This window comes from Dermacentor andersoni, chromosome 2, assembly GCF_023375885.2.
Source record: "Dermacentor andersoni chromosome 2, qqDerAnde1_hic_scaffold, whole genome shotgun sequence".
In the NCBI taxonomy this organism is placed as follows: domain Eukaryota; kingdom Metazoa; phylum Arthropoda; class Arachnida; order Ixodida; family Ixodidae; genus Dermacentor; species Dermacentor andersoni.
Genome location: NC_092815.1, coordinates 58,803,419 through 58,823,530, shown reverse-complemented (window position 1 = coordinate 58,823,530; position 20,112 = coordinate 58,803,419). Strand labels below are relative to the sequence as shown.

The following is a 20,112-nucleotide window of genomic DNA, read 5'->3' as shown; positions in this document are numbered from 1 at the left end:
TGCTTGGAAGCACCTTGACTGTATCGCAGACACTGCTTTCGCTTCTCAACTGAAACCGAAAGCTATCTTTCCTTCATACCGCACACTTTACATACAAATAATCAAAAAGTGACACTACGCATCACTTGAAAAAATATAACCCGCCAGTTCTACGGACTAGAGGGACGCCGTAGCCGCTGCATGCATCTAAACTCTGAGCACAGCGCGAAAGCAGACGCTCAGTCCGGTAGACCTAGAATCTAAACAGGCCATACGTGCACATTTTCTTTTTCTTTTTTATTTTGCACGCCGATCGCTAGGCAGACAGTGCGAAGGCCACACAAAGCGCCTCGGCACGTGGACTGTCTTTTCTACGCATTTCTAAGGAGAAGTCCTCCTTGCCTACGCAGGGAAGAAAACGGGATGCTACGTCTCAGCAGTGTAGAGAAATGTCAAACTGCCTGGACATGGGGGATGTGTTCAGAGACTGCTCAGGGGAGTGTCTACAGTTCGTCTCTGTCCCCGGAAAAATCTACGCGTATAGGAAGATTGACAGACAGAGTGAGAGATAGATAGAAAAAAAGAAAGAAAGAAAGAGAGAGAGAGAGAGAGACGCAACCTGCACCTCTACGTGGGCATCAGGATCACTACGTCACAGGGGGGCAGGCTGGCGTCGCAGCACGGCTTCATTCCGGGAGGGCTAGGTTGTTGCGGGGCAAGGGAGCGTCGCGCGTGCGTGTTTTACTTACCCTGGACCAATGCGAAAGGGGACGTTTCTGTGGCACCCGCGGTGCGAATAGCCTTCGTCACTTTTCCCATTTAGTGATGCGCTGCAAAAACATCCGGGCTTCGGGGTATCACGTGACACATGCAGGATGAACACAGCCTTGCTTGGCCAGGTCGCCCAACACATAAGAAAGATCGCGGCAGAAAGAGAAGCCGACAGAAGAGAGAGATTGGGTGAAGCAGCGGGATAAACAGGGATTCAACTCAACGCAGAATGGCGCACCACCCAAAAGCAGTGAACGGGCAGGCGAAAACGCAACAAGACAAAGCCGAAAGTCTCGCTAAAGGCGGAACGCACAGCCATGAGCAGTTATAACGCGAACACCAAGCACTAGCCAAAAGTGATGGCTGACAGCTGAAAAATGTTCGCTGTACGCTTTTTGGGTATACTCTGCTGAGCTATGGCAGTTTAGCAAATTACGTTTTACAATGAAGAACTTCTCTGAGTCCTAAGTTCGGACAAAAGGTGTGCTCAAATTTCTTGCCAAGCAGCCAGCATGTGAATTGACTAAACTAATCTTAAATACAATATTATTGTGCTGCATAGTGACTAGAGGACAATGTCCAATAAAGCAGCACCAAGATTTAGTTATAAACACTAATTTACGTTTATAAAGCACATTTATGGATATACCTAGCAGTAGGAATTATAATAGTGCTAGTTGGTAACACATACCGGGAGGAATACAGCGCCGGGACTGCCAGACACGAACGACGGACACGAGCGAGCACTCCGTTTTTCGTGACTTGCCGTCATTTTTAGAGACCTGCCTTTTGAGTGAAGTATGTCTCGTCTCACACAGTGTAATACATTCTCTCCCTGGTCTCTACAGCAGTTCTTTACTAAACTGTAGGACGCGTAGCCATGTATTACACTTGCCACGTGGTGATAGATTAGAACAGCTTTGCTTTGCCGTTAGCGCTGCCATGCTGCAAAGACAACCGTAGGTTAGAATTTTTCTTCATATTCTTAGGAATCGCTAAGCAATCTTATTTAGAATTGGCTCTGGGCTGGTTAGGTCTGAGTTGCATTGTTCTGCACACTTCGGATCAAAGGACAAGCCAAACACTTAAGGACACACTTAAGATGGAAATGCGCAAATCAGGGAAGCTTGCATGCCCGCTATGATGGCATGTAGATGAATGATGACATTGTAACTTTTTTTAGGAGTGTTGAGCAAGCACCGTGAGAAATGTTCCGGATTCGCGTTATGCGTGCTCACGCTTGTACAGCAGGGTGTTTTTTTTTTGCAACGAAATCTTAAAAAGCAATTGGAAGCACGCATGAGCAAGGGTTCTTGTATGTGTAGCAGCACTGTGTTGTTGCAAACGTGAACATGACATATATAAACACAAGTGTAGAATTTCGTGTAATCGTCTGCTTTTCAGCACAAGTACACAACAGATACACACACTTGTTTTGTTTTAAACGAACACAGAATAACGTGTACTAACGAAACAAAGGTCGTTTACTTCGATTATCTTAAACGGACGGTGTAATTGCGTTGTACGTGTGGACCCGTTAGCCGTCTGAAGAAATATATTTAGTGCTAAGTTCTTTAATAGAACCAATGGATATATCTTTGTATGCTAAGGTTTTCTTACTGAAGGAGAGCCTGCTATGGTAAACAGAGGATCAACAACAACATTGAGTTCTAATTTCCTGACGGCTCATGAGTCTTATGGATGTGACATAAAGCATTGAAGATCTTGCATGCTCCGTGCATCGGCGTGCGTCGAAAAGGTCGTCTGGTAGCAGCTCCACACTCATGCACACAGTAGTCCAGCCAGGGTGGACGCAAGTGGCATCATGTAAAGCGGAGACACCCAAGCAGAGCAGCCGCATGCACTAAATGGGAAGGCACCCACGAGTCTGAAAAGAAACTCGTCGTCTCTGCCACTGGAGGCTATCGGCTAACGAGGGGGACACTCCAGCCTCTCAGTTGCTACTGGTGTCGCAAGGGGACCTACAGGGAGCGACACTGTGTACGAAAAAGGGAATGTGCCACCTTTACGAGTACAAAAATACTCGAAGGAGCCGTGCTCGTTGCAGATATGCTCGATGGCTGCATTGTTCCGCACCAGGACGTCCGGTGAAGGAGGTGGGGAGGGAGGGATGTGATGCAGAACAAGTTCTATAGTATCACGACACCGCTACAACAGCTACGGGGGCAGTATACGCAATCCACTTTCGCGAGGGGCGGTCAAGTGGTCGCACCCAATATACGGGCATGAGAGCAGGACGCCGCTGTATACTTTTATAAGCAGGTTACCGCACAACTGCAAGCATGTTTCTTTCCCTTCTACTTCCAATCCTAATTCAACGAGCGGCTGCTGTTCCTGCGTTTTTAATTTTAGAGTTTATAGAAGGGTTTGCGGGCAGCGTACGAAAACAATGTTCATTATAACCAGCCGTGTGCAATTTCGCAAATGGCAGAACACATGGGTGCTCCCTCGCGCTAAATGCTGCATGTCGACGCGGAAACCATATTCCAAAACGCAGGAGGTGTTCAATACCAAATTGACATTATCGGATGCAAGCGGTTTCAAGTTGTTTAGGAGTAAAGATTCAACGACTTACACAACAGCTCTAGAGAGCTAAAAGGTAGGCACAGCTGACGGTAGTAGAAAACAATATCACGCTATTAGGGATAAGGTCTGGCAACAAAAATGAAAATGCAAGGTGCCATACGGTGGAATTGTTTTGTAATACAGACAGACGTCAGCAATTTTCCTGCAGTAACATAAAGACAAATGATTCCTTTTTTGTTCAACACCTTTGCGCCCTTTCGTCAAGCGGCAGGAGGGAATTGTCCACGGCTGGTTTTATGAAGGAGCAAGTCGACGTGACAAAGAAATAGGCATGTCTAGTCTAGTTCTAGCTAAGAACTAAGCTTGCACAATATTCTACAACAGGACAATGCTAAGAACCACACGAAAATAAAAAGTACAAGAAGAAGAAAGGCGAAACCGAACAAGCTCTTCAGCCACACCAGTAAGAAAAAGAAAGCAAAAACCAAATCGAAGAGTTAAGATAAGTGGAAAAGTGAAATCAGTCGAAAAACACGGGACTAGTCAACACCGGCAACGAAAGCGCAAACAGAAGAGGGACAACACACAAACTCAGGCCGACAAGTGAAGAGGGTTGCCCGAATAGGAGGGACCCCCTTTCCCGATACTCACAAAGGGACTGCTATAACGCCGCCCTAATATCTGCAAACAAACAAAGAGTTTTTGAACCCACGTGTTGGTCAGCTGGGCGCAGTGATGCGCGTCACATGCATGCGGCCAGCCTTCTCACCGGGAAGGCAAGCCTTTTGCTTTGTACACAGGTTTTGTTCGCTTGCGCGACCGAACCTCGTTATAACGAATAATCTGAAATAACGAATTTTTGGACAAAGCGAGATAAATTACCATAGTTTGTTGTTAAGACGGTTTTTAACAAAACCTTAATCTCAGTATTTACCATACGAGATGTCGGCCATAGAAAACTTTATTTCTTTCACCGCGCTCATTATCGAACGTACAAAGCGAAAAAAGGAAGGCTGGGATCTTACGTAGCGCCAGCTATGGGTTGAAGCTGGAATCGCAACATCTGGCGACTCGAAGAACTTCTCAAAATACTTTATAGACCTGCGAACTCATCTCGGCATATCCTGCTCAGTATGTTCAATGTAGCTCGGTGTGAAAAATAAGTATGCCAGTGTTAGAAGGATGGTTCAGGTTCTGAATAGCGCATTTTTGAGGGGTTCCGTGTTTGCTCGTGATCTCAGGCTTTTTACTAGAGCCAGATCGCAGGACTGTGCCGCTTATTATTGTCGACTTTATTCAAAGGTTCTATACGACAGTGCTATTACATCGACAATATTTCGCTATAACGAGGTTCTACAATATTCTGACCTGTAAACTTCAAACTGTGACGACAAAAAAAAAATTGTTTATGGCGAATTTTATTCGTAAGCTGCTGAAGTCATGTTTCAAATATCTGGCATCGCAGTGAGCGAAACACGCGTCAATTCTAAAATGAAATACTTGACTAGACGACGCTAGACTTCCTTATTTCTGCAAGAACATGGGACGGGACAGGGAGCACAGCGAAACTAAATACAGCGTAAGAATCGCGCTAAATTTCTGGTGACTGCATTAGCATTGAGAAGCCGCAAACCTTAAGCTTAAAGCATGCTACCTTACTGAAACTGCATTCTCTGTGGCGAAACGAAGGGGAATCGAGGTTTTGACGTATTCTCAGACTAGCTTCAAAAATGCAGTCAATTTTTGCTCCCAAGCTGTCTCAGCAGGCTAATTGTAAAAAAAAAAAAGAAAGCGAGAGAAGGCAGCTTAAAGCGATGTATAACTAATTCACTGAATATGAACTACAGCTTGTACAAGAACCGTCATTCTTCTACAGCTTAGGGCACTCAGAGGAAGGACGTATAAACCTCACAACAGTTTGCTTACGACATTTCCTTTCACGTCTTGTGGTTTGTGCATTGTGATTCAAGCTCAGGCGGCTATAATTCGCAGATACGTATAATTAAACTTAACGACGAATAATCAGAAATAGGTAGCGGTGGAGAACAAATCGGCAGTTTATTTAAGCGGGACCCGCCTATTTAGTATATTTCTTTTTTCGGGTTTTCGGGAGCAATCGCCTGAGGATTCCCACGTGCTCTGTGCCACGATATTGTGTGTGTAGGCTGGGTTGTGATGACGCACATGCGAAAGGCAGCAAGGTGTGAGAGCAATGTGTGTCCTTGTTGACTTTCTTGTGTTCTGTGTCCCATCTTGCGCTGATTACATCATCAAGAAAGGCAGCGACCTTCGATAAGTTCCGTGGCTGTTTGCTTCGAGAAATAAAACACAGAGGAAGCTCTATTCGTGAAGGAAGGAGCCCCTTAGGCTTTACATGCGACGATAGTGAGTGCCCTTTCTGCATAAAACTTGGACAGGTTGGCAAAGGTAACGCCTAAACGTTGCTCTAGCCATGCGTGTACCTGAACAATTGGTTGAGATAGTGCTCCTCATATTACTTCGCAGTTCTTTTGCCTATAGTTTCAAAGGTTCATAGCGAAAGAAAGCTCGAACCTAAGGGCATTTATTTAAGTTTTTTTGATCAAATGAGTTGCGCAAATGTAGCTGTGACTTATGTTCTGCAGAGCTCGCATTCGAGAGTAGAGCCTTCGGGCCTTCTTATATTAAAGCGCAACTATCGGTGTCTCAGTATAATATGTGCAATCTAATACGTCGCTTGTCCTGACGTTTAAGTAAATGCCGGAGGCTTAACCGTCACTGTATTGACATATGGTCACGCAATGGAGTTGTAATTCTATCCCCAGCAGTCCCACGCTACGGAAGGTAAGCAGAACTTCTGCCGTCATTCCTCACCGTCTCGGAGCACCTGCCGTTGCGGGAGGTCCTCACAATATAGCGAAACAGAAGCTTTCATCAAACGCACTCAGTTACCTGGGGAGCTTTCCGAAATAACAGTTTATCGGATTAGCTATGCAAGCACTGACTTAGCCCTGATCCGAAAGTAATTTTCCGTGTCTCACTGTCGAATTTTCTTCCTCGAGCTGAGCGAAAGTGCGCCCTAACACGCGGCGTTATCTGCGTACGTGTGTTATTGTGGCGCAGAGAGGGTGGGTGGGCGTAGGATTACCTTCCGCACCTTAGAGTTGGCGGCGGAGCGTGGCCGCGACTCCGGGTAGCAGAGGTCGTCTAGCTGCTCGGCAGCCGCGTCTGCGCTCCTTAGGCTCGCCCGCTCCCGGAGGTCCCTGGGATCCTCAGCGCCCCGGTCCTGACCCACGAAGAGCTCGTACGAGCGGCACGAGAACTCCGAGGGGCTCTTGACCACCTGACCGCCGCCGTGGCCGTTGTCGCCGGTGTCGTGCGGCCGACCACCACCGGCCGCCAATTCGGCGCGGGCCTCCTCTTCCTGCGATGGGGCAAACAGACAGTGAGCATGCGGAAACCATTTTTTGGCTTTCTCGAAGAAGAAGAGCGTGTGCTCAATTAAACCGTGGCGTTTAATTCCTCGAAACTGCACAGTGAGTCCTGAGGAACGCCGTAAGGACGGAGGGGGGGGGGGGGGGGGTGCTCCGGATTTATTTGACCAGCTGGGAGTTTTTTAACGTGCAGCCAAAGCAAGGTGCACGAGCGTTTGGGCATGCCATTGCAATGGGAATGCGGCCACCGCAGAGGGGATCGAATCCGTGACATCCTTCTCGGCACCGCAATGCCATAGCCACTGAGCCGCCACGGTGGGTTGAAGAAAAGTGCATACATACATGAGGCAGCGTGAAGGGACAACAGAACCCTAAAAGCGGAATTTCGAGTCGGCCCAACGGGCCTCGCAGATGTAGACTTGTCGAACAAGAAGACAACAAGCCATAAGACGCAGATCGTTGCCTGCACTTTGATAAGCATAGTTCAGCACAATGGTTGCGTCGGGCTGTTAGTTTCCTTGTCCTTACCACATAGGCCAGGCATTGCATTGTTAGAGCTTCATATTGACGAATAAGCCACTTAGATGATCATACTTGATTTATAAGTTTCAGTTTTACGAGGACATAGCAATAGCACAATAAGACAGGTCTGTTGATTTCGCAAGAAGGAAGCTACGAGGTGAACAGTGCGCCGCTTCCATTCTTTACGAACCGCGAGGACAAGAAATTCGCAACTATAGTAAATACACGATTAGTTTCACGAATAAAAGAGTGCGGCATCTTCATGCAACGCTCCGCGTTATCGAAATTCCTTTAGTGAAATTGAACTACGATCCAAATTCGGGGGCATACTTAAGAGTGCTTACGTGTGGGAATGCGAAAGCACTGTAGTTTCTTTGGAGAAATGTTTTCCGCGCATTCCTTGCCCCCGCGAACTCTCGCCTGGATTCTAACGGCGCCTCGGTAAGGCCAAACCAAAACGCGCGAATTGTCTGAATGCGCTCGCTTGCCCGCGAGGAGTTCATAACTCAGAGGACCGCTCAGCGCCGTTCAATCGGACATTAATGTTGGTTTTTATTTTATACGCTCATTTTATACGTTCATGACGTGGCGCCACCTCTTGCCCATTGGCTGAGCTGTCATGTGTGCAATGACGCACGCGCTAGATACATGTTCAGTCAACAAAACCGTGGAGCCGCCATGGCGTCAGGGATGCGTGCTCGTCTCGCACCACAGAAGTCTGGGTTCGATTCCCACCCAGACCGAAAATTAGGAAATTTTCTATTCAATGGCATTAGTGTACTTTGTTTACAGGAACGTTCCTGAAGAATTTCACGTCAATTCGAGTATATTGCGACGTGTTTTTACTCTTTTCGGCGTCGGTCGTATTTGGTAGCACTTTTTGATCACGCGGACGGATTTTTGCGTGATAGGGCATATAATGATTTCGCATCATTAAAATGCGCAATTACAGTTTCACATTCATGAAGGAGCCATGGAAAAGTCAGTGCTCCAAGTCTTTCCGGAATAGGACCGCTCACTGATCTTTTTTGTATTAAACAAGTACGAGAAAGCTACACTTCGGAAAACGCTAGACCTAGGAATATCGTATTTCACATCTTGTTGTTGACTCAGTCGCGTAGGCATTTGGCTCAATATAGGTAACACACAAGGACATACGAGAATGCCAGTGTACGCAGTAGCGCTGCTTTCAGCTCATCGTGGAAGCAGCTTTTGTGGTGCAGTCTTTGCACCTCTACGTGTTATTTTCTATATCTTACCTAATATGAGCGAAAGAAAAGGCGTGAAGCTGCATATGCTGTCCCGCTGTGACCTCTTCTTGTAGTTGCATTCTCTAAGAGTCAGTGTGAAGAAACACGTGCTACGTAGTAAGCACCGTGGTATAACGAGGTACCATTCATTGAGTTGCTAACTCGAGCGAAGACGTTCACCATGGCCTTCAGAGTATATGCGTAAACACAAGATCACGATAGCCCGCCATTTAAACCTTAGAAAGTATTCAGTCTTTCTTTGTGCGCGTTCTCGTTTAACGCCTGTTTTAAGTCGATCATATGTGCGCTATTTTGCTACTTCATGAAAAATTTAGGGTTCTCGGTCAGGCCTTGCAAGAAGATGCTCTGCGCTAACTGTTAAAGGACTGCGGCAGTAACGCAGTTGTACTGAAACAACAACAACAACAACAACAACAACAACAACAACAACAACAACAACAACAACAACAACAACAACAACAACAACAACAACAACAACAACACGGTTTTTTAACACGTCTACGTGCTTCCGCTGTTTGTTGCCATTTTAACAAAATTAGGTTCCTTTGTCCCATCGAAGTTGATACAAAACGTGCAATATCGTTTCCGAACACACTGTCCACAGCAGTTTACTTTAATAGTTTAAGTACAACGTTAAACCCCACTGCTACAGCGCGTTGTACATCTGCAAGCGAACATTTTTGTCAGTGATTATGGCTTGCTTGTATAACCGCTGAAATGGCATTTGGACCTTGACAACGCGCATTTGACAAAGAACGATGGATGCCACAGTGCTCTACTTTGTAAATGGTGGAAGCTTCGGTCGTGAAAAAGGTGTTGTTGAAAGCCTGTTGCAACGTTGGTCTGCAACAAAGACGTGGAAAAATTGAGTCGTACTCACGGCCCGCATGGCTTCTTCGAGAAGGCGGTCCTCCTCCGCCTCCTCTTCGGCCTTCTTTTGTAATTCGTCATACGACATGGCTACGATAGCCAAGATCAGATTCACTAGATAGAAGGAGCCCAAGAATATTATCACCACGAAAAAACACATGTGCCAGGGACCCGCCGCTCTTAGCACCTGTTGGAAATGAAAGGGGGGTTGGGAGGAGGAGAGAAAGAGCAGAGGAAGAAATAACAGCATGTTTAAAAAGGAAGAGGTGGAAAAAAAAAAGTGAACCACTACAGTAGGTAAGTGTCACAGTCGGATCGCACAACGGTTTTGTTCAGGAATAAGGATAGGCCAGAGGCGAGAGGCAATGGCTTTTTATATCACGAAGGCAAATAGTAAATGCGTGCGTCGTCACTGGAAACAGTGCCTCTAGAAACAACTTATACAGCTTAGCGTTCTGTGTTGTTGTTTGTGTTTTCAGTAGTAATAAAGCGGCTGGTGTGTGTATATCTTCGTGCGCGTGATTAACAACCTCCAGTTGAGACTGAGCGCTTCGCTTCGTCCATTCTCTACGTGCGCCTGTTTATTTAGCGCTAGTATTTTACTACAAACTCGGGTCGTTTGATTTCTGGAATGACATTCCTCGTGATTCTACAGCTGGCATTCTCTGTTACTTTTTGCCGATAACTGTTATCAACGTTCGCAAACTCACTGACTCGTGCTGAAGCGCTTGAATATGTTGTCGATGTCATTGTTTACTCTTTCATAACCTTACAGAAATATTGCATACAGAAGTCCGCTAAAGCCGACCGACATAGAATAATAACATAACATGAATAATAATAACATGAATTTTAAGAAATAATAATACACCCTAACATATGTTAGTATGCATTATATTTGGTAGTTCCTGTATGATCTCAACACCAATATATTTTCTTGAATCGAAGCTGCATAGACCCGTTATATGATGTTCTACACTAATATAGGGGGCACTACTGAGCGCTCGATAAAAAAAAAAAAAAGTCAAAACTCCGTTCTTTTGAATTAGTAGGGAACACGCACCTGCGCTCTAATGAGCTCCGAATAAATCAAAGTATGGCAGAGAAGATGTCACTCACCATTTGATACAATAATTCCCAAGCATCTTGTGTCATTAACCTGAATGCCGAAAGAAATGCCCAACCAAAAGTATCGAAATTGGTGTAGCCATAGTCTGGATTTTCTCCTATACCCTGGATACACATGTAGCCCTCTTGACATTGCCTGCGAGGAGAACGAGGGAAAACTATAGCTACTGAGGGCGCACATTTTCACCAATGATACACAAGCAACTGACGCTCGATAAGCAAACGTTACAAAACGCATGCGTAGCTAGCACGGTTGACTCCCACGATAAAACGGACCTGGGCAGTTTAACAACTACTTTGATTTTGTTACATGACGGCTACGAAAAGAAAAGACAAGTAAAAGAAAACGCAAAGGTATACGTCTGTATTCGATCGCCATTTCTGTCGCTGAAGTCTTCCGTGGACTAAACGCTGCCGAAGCAGGAATGGTATGGTATGGTATGGTATGGTATGGTATGGTAAAACTTTATTCTGGTCCTTCGGAACGCGCGTCAGCACGTAGCGGGCCGCCATCCTGCTGCGCTGCTGGCCCGATGGACAGCCCATAACTGTGCTTCAAGATCGGGGCTGCTTAGGGCAGCCTCCCATTTGGATGACGTGATGCCGTCGCCGTCGCGTAACGCGGGGCACCACCAGAGCATGCGTTCCAAGTTAGCTACGTCTGAAGCGGGTACAATGCGGGTAACTTGGAGGGATGGCGCATATATTGACACGCGCGTTTTCTGCTATTAAGTGCGTGCAGGAGATATGAATAGCGTTTGGTCGAGTTGATTTAAGTCCATGGTGTAAAAATTCCGCCCTTCAGTGCATTGCGCTGCAGAAATTTTACACCGTGTGCAGCAGATAGTGACTTCATAGATGGTGCCGGCAACTTATTTACTTTACATGTGCGCGCGTAGAGACGTACGCATCGGTGCATTAATTTTTTTTTTCGATCAGTTTTTTATTAGCATCGCTAGCGGCATTCTGACATTGCACGTATAGCGAAGCGCTCTAAGAGGAATCACATTTGCGGGTTACATCAATATTGCTACAAACTGAACAACACCATTATGAGCGTTCCCAAAACATCAAGAATCGATCGGTCCGTCAGTAGCGTTTACTGACACGCCTTGCCGAAGGAGAGAAAATTGAATTAGTGACAATGTTAGTCGCGTCCGATGAACCATTAAGTGCAATAATGATCTCTACGCTGCAGGTGAAACTGGTTGTGGTGTAATAGCATAGGGACTAACAAGCTTTATCAACACAGGGTACAGAATACGAGAGTGGGAGTGCTTACTTTGCACCACTCGAATTGCCACACAATGGATGCATGCCATCATCATCAGTAGCCCAATTTGCTGAAAAACGGATAGAGAGAAAAGACGCGTCAGAGAAGCGCTGGTAAAAGTGCCTCACGATTACTTTCTTGCTTTCGGCACGTGACCACGCCTTGAGGCGAAGCAGAGTGAAGAACGAGCATAAAAAGAAGAAGAAAAAGAGGAAGGAGAAGAGAAATGAGAGAGCGTAAAAACAGAGGTGTGCAATAAATAAGGACGTTTGATCCAACGGTAAACAAGTACACGGCGTTTGTGACGCACGAGATTGCTTTCACAGGCATACACAGCAGGGAAGAAGTTTGCGCATGTTGGAAGTTCAATCGTAAACTGGGATACATAGCGCAAAAAACGACACAAGGACGAAGCAGGAACACACTTGTTCCATGTGTCGTCCTTGTGTCGTTTTTCGCGCTATGTATCCCTTGTTTACATACACAGCAGGTGTATACGTGGCCACGGGCGAGGAAGCGATAGGAGGGCGTGCAATTTTCACAGCAATCTCTGTAGCTCGTTGAGGACGAACACGTGCACTGGCCGCCGAACCGAACGGGGCAGAGAGAAGAAGCCGAGCAGCCGGCGTGCGATACTTACTTTCATTATCGATGAAACTTGCATATTCAGCATCTGAGAGATTGGCTGGGGGTATGAGTACGCATTTTTGCGTCAGTACCCCCATGTATATTTGCAATCCAAGTAAGGCAAAAACCGACAGTGAGAACATTGTCAAAATGATCACATCCCTGAGGTTTTTCACAGACTCTATCACGGCTCCGACGATAGTCTTTAGACCTGCAAAGCGTGGAAGGAAGGCCAAATCGGATCTCGTTAGAACCAGAGAGACACCCACGACGTGGCTTTAGATACACCATTCGTATGCGCTCGCTGCTAAACGTAGGTCTGCGTAACAACAACAGAGTGCTAAGGGAACGCAAATAAGAGGCAGCCATTTTGAAAGAACATGAAACTTATCACTGAAATTCAGTACAGCAGAGAGAACGAGCTCCAAACAGCCGAGAGCAGTTCAGGAATATTCGGAAAAGGATCACGTGGAACATAGGCCTCACATTATGCTTCGACTTGGATTGATATCTGATCTCCAGTTTGCGCATTGAGCACGCAGTCTTGCTAAGCCTCAAGAAAGTGTTAGTTGAGAAAACTTAAGAGTGGTAAAGTAACGCACCCGCAAAGCGGGCATGTGAATTTCTACAGTTATAAACTGTCTTTTTCTGATTTAAGGCAAATATTATTGAGGATGGCAGATAGCTCGTTTCTTATATTATTGCATTGTACAATAGCCGTTCTCTGCTTTACTTTGGGTGCATTTAGTCTTAGCCCTTTCGTTGCTTGGACACGGCGCTTCTACATTGTTTAGCGCGCAACAAACATATATTACAGAAATCCACGTGATAGACTTACCAGGAACTATGGCTACGGTTTTCAAGGCTCTGAGAACACGAAAGGTTCGCAAGGCGCTCAGGTTTCCCAAATTAACAAACATTGTAACATACCTGCAAGACGAAGTAAACATGTCAGTGCGGCTAGTAAAAGTAACTCTCTTAAAACAATCAAGCCGAGATGGGGGAGATACTCACGCTAGAGAAATAACAACAAAATCCAACCAATTCCATGGATCTCGAAGATATGTAAACTGTTCTAGAATAAATCCTCGAGCCATCATTTTGATAAATGATTCAAACGTGTATATTGTGGTGAATATCGTCCTAAGAGAGAGAGAAAAGACATGAGCACCTTATTTATTTGGTTGTTTTTAAGTTCACGATTGCCATGAGATGCTCGCACATTTAAATTGTGTCGGCTGAAATTTTTCACATAACAAGGGTACATGCACACACACACACACACACACACACACACACACACACACACACACACACACACACACACACACACACACACACACACGCACACGCACACGCACACACACACACACACACACACACACACACACACACACACACAAAAGATATGCGTGAGTACGGTTCACATATCGGAGGTGACAATTGTCACATATTTACAGCTAATAAACTTCGCGCCAGCATTTTCATTACATTGCTAGCATATGCAGAACACGGAAATTGCTTCCATTATTAAGGAACAAACTTGCTCGCTATTTCGTTTCGTTATTCATCACCCTTAACTACGCAGTCGCTGAATTGATTTCAATCTTCAGCCACAATGAAGATGAAGAAAGTAGTTGTGAATTTGTCACTGTTTTTCACTGGGTGCATCTGCCCTGAATTACAGCGTGCATGCTTTGCTGCTTGAATATTGCATTTTCAAACTGTCCCGAAATATGTTCTGCCTAACCCCTGTCAAAGCAGACAGTCATTGGAAAGCAACTCGGCCATGGTACGCACGTCGTTGCAGTGCTACATTAAATGAACGTATCAACGCCCAGCTCACTTGCCCATTTTTCATTTAGGCGTTGCCGCAGAATTTTTTAAGCAGCACACAGTTAAACAGATGCCAAAACATTGCTCTCTACGAAAGTCCGTGCTAAGTTCACCGTTGTGCCAACTTTGTAAAGGGAGATATGAAGTGACGGATCTTAACTTTACACTGGGGTACTTAAAGAAACAATATGTTTGGAGTATTTTGAGTGCGTTCCAAACGAAGAACAACGCTACAGTATACGCATCCTTCAATGCGTAAGTCACAACTTTTTCTATATTAAATACTTAAAGTAGCACTTAACGAAACAAGTATTTATGAGAAGGCAACAACATTAATTCTTTAACATCATTTATAAGAACCGATTCGCGATGTGACCTATAAAATCATGGTAGGAACACAAACTTGCGGTTAGAAGAAGCCGGCCTGTATCTACAAAGCTTGGCTTACGCAAGTGCCTTCCCTGATGGGCGTTCAGGCGTTCTCTACTCATGATAGCTATCAGCATGGCAACGGAAAGACCGCCACGACGGTGGCGATCTTTCTGCCACTGTAAGATAAGTTTTTCCGAATACTGGCTCTGAGACAAGCATATCTTAATTTTATGCGCAGATGGCGAAAAGTTTCTGCTTTTGGCCGGTTCGACTCTGCGCGGTCATATTGTTTCCTGTCACGTGATCGATTAATCGTAGTCTGCCCTTAGAAATCTTTTTTTCCCCTAAAATCAGTCACGGAAACAGGGACGCGAATTTTGGTACGTGCTTCATGGTACCCGAAATAATTATGTTGTGCCGTTTTTCTAAAAGGCCTCTGGGAAACGAAGCGCCGTCCTTTCTGGTTTTAGTTCGACTCGTGTCCTCAGTTACATTCTTCATTGCGAGCGGTCTTGTAAGCTCACTGAATATCGCCTCTGAGTCAAAACAAGCATCGCTTAAGTCAAGGCTACTCACTCCGTTTGTTCAATTTTGTCGTTGCTGGGCATGGTCATGAGGACGCAATTGACGAGAATGGTTACGATGACAAAGAAGCTGAAAAGTGGGTGCACTAGGATGCAGATGGCCAGTCTCCTGACCGGGTTGAAGGGGCTTAGCAGAAACAGCGCATTCGTCGAGCTGAACCGAAAGATGTCCTTGCTCTTGCTCACGACCACGAACGTCTGCGAAGAAGCAGTGCAGTCGGGCAAAGTCAGCAGATGTGGGAAAAATGCAATTCTGGCATTGGGTTTGAGACACTCTCGAAGGTCCTTTTAATGTTCATGCTCTAGATTTATGCAGCTATTCAGAGATTAACTATGGTTCTACCACCGTTTTTCGCAAATGATCGTTAAGCTTTGAAATGTAACTGCTTACAACAGCCTCGCATTGTTGTGAAAGCAGATGAGATGACACAGAAAGAAAAGACGTTGCTTGTGGAAGTAACTGCACGTAGCCACAAAGGTTCGATATAACCTACGTACTCCTTTTGCTGGATTCTGCTCCTTTCTTATCATCAGCCCTTCACGGCCGGCCGGTCCCGGTGATAATGAGGGCGAAGCACACGGCTCGAACCACTGACGAAACGCGAAAAGGGATCGTGTTGGAACAAAATTGCTACATTATCCCAACCCAGTAAATGTTTGTGCTCGCTTTCCCCTGCAGCGTAAGAGGAAACCTCGTAAAGTTCACTCAGAGTGAGTACCTCGTAGATAAGGCACATCGCTGGCCCTTTTTTAGCGGCATTTCGGGGCCCACACCGATGTCGGAATGCCCACCCGCGTGCAAAAGTAAGAGACCCCGCCTTGCATGAATTTTTAAAGCTGCGACTAAGCACCACCTGGCGGCCTATTTGGCGCCGTTTCTTACTTACGTATAGGCCCGTGCAATAACGAAAATCTCAAACAGAAACCATGACTGCTTGACCGATTGAGGCAAGAACGTGGCTCTAGATCAACAGTGGTGTCCGTTACTTTTGCATAAGGTATCGTAGCGCACCCTTCGGCTCGCAGTTAGCCGAAAAATACGAAAAAAAAATGTAGGGCGTTGGTGCGCGCTCAGTTATAATTTCTGCAGATTACTTCTCGATTGTGTTGCGCCGCAGTATGCATGAGGTTTGGCCCGTGTGTTCTCGCAGTTGTTGATTTTTGCACAATTTAATTCGCTGGGCATAACTGCCTTCGGAAAAGCTGTGATGATTCGCGTGTTAGGCGATCTCATGTTTCGAGATGAACCGCGGTCACTCGCACAGCTGTGCTAGCGGGAAAGGCAGAGTACGCGCGGTCTTCGGCTTCCGACACAGGCAGCCAGCCACTGTCAGGAGTTTCGTCACCGCCTCTAACCTACCTCCAACTCCCGTAATCGTAGCACGGAATTCCCGTCGTCAGCGTAGCCCGTGCAGCGCCTAATTGAGCATTCGGTCAATCAACCGCGCGAGTTTGAGGAAAGAAAAGCAACTGCGTTGGTATTAACAAAAAGCTCTTATGCCACATTTGTTCGCAAAAGAAAATTCTAGCCAAGCACTATGCTGGACCCACTATCTATTAGCGATGGCAGCCAGCCAACGGCGAAGATCCCTTACGAAAAAAAAGATCTTTGTGAATTCAGCCCCAACAAACGAGAGGAGGGATAAGGGAACGGATAGGGTACGAGTAAGGGTGAAGGAATAAATGAGGCACAAGGAAGTAGAAAAGGGATCAAGTGGTACGTAAAACAAGTTCGTGCGTGTGTACCCTCTTGTTCTCGTAGAACTTGTCGATGTCTTCGATGGGCGTGGCGATGAGCTCGGGCGGGAAGTCGTTGATGATGCGCTTCGGCAGCGGTCCGCCGGCTTCCAAGTCCGGATCGGCGTCCCTGTGCTCTCGCGAGTGGTGCACGTAGTCGTCGCCGGCCGGGATGCCTTCTTCTATGCGCTGGGCGATCAGCGCCTTCCGTGCAGCGTCCTCGGCGATGCGCGCCTCCTGGGCGGCTAGGGACTCGCGCGTGAAAGGCCGAAACAACTGCACCGGTTCCTCGGGCTCCTCCGGCTCGCGGGGGGCTCCCTCGTGCGACGGCGCGGCGGCCGACGCGGGTTCGCCGCGCATCATCGCTGCGGGCCGCCCGGGGAAGCCCCGCCGCCCCCTCCTCGGTCGCCGCCGCGCTGCCCGCCGCTGCTGCTGCTGCTCTTGCCGCTGCCGCCGCGGCCGCTACGCCTGCGCGGAAGGAAACGGGAGACGCTTAAGCCACTTGCCGCGACACAGCCTACACCGTGTGCCGGAACTCGAGTTCAGTGCAACACGTGTGGAAAAAAGAAGAAAAATAAAACATGGAGACAGCACGAGAACATGCACTGAACAATTGACTTGTAAGAACGCTTCCCAGGAATCATGGGCTCTGTGTCGGTACAGTACACATCGATCCACTTGTCATTGTTTGCCGAACATTAGTATACCGGCAATAAAGGTTGTAGTTTGTTAAAGTGGCATAACCAGAGTAACGCGTCATGGTGTCGATGTCAAAACACCCACAGAACTTGCAATATATCATATGAGAAAAACTGAACACAGGTTGCGAGCAGGGTCATGACATGACCTATAATTTAGACCAGATTTAAAACACATGTAGCATTAAGAGCTGGTTGTGCTACTGTTTGGTGACAAAAACAACAAGGTTCAAAATAGGCATGTTGATGAGACTGACAGATTGCTAAAAAAATCACCGACGATTACGATACTTCCTAATACTAAAGTTGAGCGCAGGTCTATATGTGTTTTCATTTTCCAATATATTGGCTGGCGCGGACACTCTCTCTCGCGCGGCACGTCGCAAACGGAGCGAAGTGTGGCGCGACTGCGTTGCTAATCGGGAGATCACAAGAGACAGCGCGTGGACGCGATTCACAGCAGCTGCCGCAGACAGACCTCCGCTCATGCAGCGCTTTGTTTCGATACAGACGACGCTCGCTACTTTGACGCCATCTCTTAGCCATCGTCGCCGCAAAGCCCGTCTTGCGCTGCATCACGCTTTTCTTTTCACGCTTTCGCCATACCCTCCTCCTCCGCTTTCGCCTCATGGTGCCGCTGTACCCTCCTCCATCGCTTTCTTCCTCGCGCTTTTTTCGTTTTCACCCTGTTTTATTTCCCGCTGCGCACCGCGAGTTCGCTTTCATCTTTCGTTGTGCTCGTTCGCTCGGTTACGAGGTACAACACCGACGCCGACGTACGCCGCAGGAATGGGCCCCCCACCTAGCTACGCTCTGAAAATAAAGACGTCAGTTCCGATTCTTACAGGGCTCGCTTCTTGAAATGAAAGTGATTGAAGTGATGTGAAAGGAGGGATGATAGCCAGACAAAACGCATACAGAACCGAGAAATGATACACAAGATAAAGGCAAAGATGACGATGCAACGCATTCCTGAAGGCTAAGTTAGAAGGACAGGAAAACACAGGTGTTTGTACCGTTCATTGCAAACATATAAGGCAGGGCAGTCTGTAAAATTTTTCATTCAGCTAAAGCTCATTTCATGGCCAGTGGACTTGAGCCTTCATCAGAGCTCTCGAATAAACAATGCTCACTTCTGTCTACACTGTTCGTTTCGCTTGCGTTGCATGTGGGATTCAGCACTTCTCGTTATCATTGAAGGGAGCCGGGACGTCATGTCATCAAGTCCGACTGCAAAACCAAGAATCTCATGATAAACTTGTTTAGCTATAGGACAGCATGAAAAACAAACTTCTCAAAACAACTGTATATATTCAGATTACGCATTGCTGTTAAATGAAGGAGATGGTTTCGCGGAGTGTAGACGCGGGCTTTTAGGCCAGTAAACACATTTAGACGCAGTGAGCACTCCGACTGACTTCGAGGCAACTTTGACTAGTTACATTAAAGGTTTCATTCCGTCCTCCCGCGCAGTCATATTCTTGGTGAGGTTTGTACCGCTCATTGCAAACAGGTCAGACTATAGATCATCAATTGACCGTGACAGCTCTGTTAACCTGCATCATCTGCCATTGGCTTATAGATTCTGTCAGTGCATGTTACCATCTATGTTATGGTCAAACACAGGACTTCAACTTCAGTCATGGAACTAGCAGCAGTGCGCGTAGTAATTTTTTATTTTCTGAACCAAAGAGCTCAACCTCGTGTTATCTTCACCTCCTCACGATCTGCACTACAGTCATCGAATTCACAAACAAAATCAAGAGAGAGAATGAGAGAGAGAGAGAGACGAAGAAGGAAAGGTATGGAGGTTAAGCAAGGACGTGCCCGGTTGGCTGTGCACTAAAATCTGCATACTCTGTAATATCATTGTGTTGCGGTTGTTGGCCACCCACTGTGTCAAGAAAGGCGACATTCTTACTGGCCGCGTTGCCAAGGCACCGCGCACAGAGACAACTTCATATGGCAAATCAGTTCTGTGAAAGCCCACAAGGTGGAGGAAAGTACATGAAAGGGAAAAACTGGCATCCACCCGAACTGTAGCACGAAGCAACAATTCGGGCGGATAAAAGGAAGGCGGGTGATGGAAATTCAACACGCTAGACAGAACGTAAACAAGGTAAAAGCGGGAGCCAACGTTTCGACAGGCGGACTTGTCTTCTTCAAGGCTGCCTTGAGTTGTCGATTAATTCGGGTGGATGTAGCACGAAGCTATAATTTTCCCTTTCATGTCTGTACTTTCCTCACGTTGCAGGCTTCCGCAGAAGTGATTTGCCATATCAAGTGTCCCAGTGACTAGAGTTGTCAATTAATTCGCCCTTGCAGTGCGATCGGCTAGTCTACTGGTTAGCTCAGATGGTAGAGCGACCGCCCCGGAAATGCGTTGGTCCCGGGTTCGAGTCCTGGATCAGGACGAATTCGTTTTCAACTGCGAAGCTTTCTTTCTGAGAAACCCGTTTGGCTTTCCTTTGTAGCTTCGTGCTG

At 46.6% G+C, this 20,112-nt stretch overlaps 1 protein-coding gene across 4 annotated transcripts in view; it reads right to left on the bottom strand.

Annotated features, from left to right (window-relative positions):
- Positions 1 to 20,112, bottom strand: part of para (sodium voltage-gated channel paralytic) — a 231,669-nt gene that overhangs the window by 61,547 nt on the left and 150,010 nt on the right. For all 4 annotated transcript variants that reach the window (XM_072286410.1, XM_072286412.1, XM_055077118.2 and 1 more), the window contains exons 2-10: positions 16,940 to 17,398; positions 15,186 to 15,391; positions 13,416 to 13,544; positions 13,240 to 13,331; positions 12,415 to 12,612; positions 11,784 to 11,844; positions 10,493 to 10,637; positions 9,384 to 9,560; positions 6,434 to 6,700 (exon numbers count right to left, since the gene is read on the bottom strand). In XM_072286410.1, coding sequence (XP_072142511.1) covers positions 6,434 to 6,700; positions 9,384 to 9,560; positions 10,493 to 10,637; positions 11,784 to 11,844; positions 12,415 to 12,612; positions 13,240 to 13,331; positions 13,416 to 13,544; positions 15,186 to 15,391; positions 16,940 to 17,293 — 1,629 coding nt within the window. In that variant the 5' untranslated portion in view covers positions 17,294 to 17,398. The remainder of the gene's footprint in view (positions 1 to 6,433; positions 6,701 to 9,383; positions 9,561 to 10,492; positions 10,638 to 11,783; positions 11,845 to 12,414; positions 12,613 to 13,239; positions 13,332 to 13,415; positions 13,545 to 15,185; positions 15,392 to 16,939; positions 17,399 to 20,112) is intronic.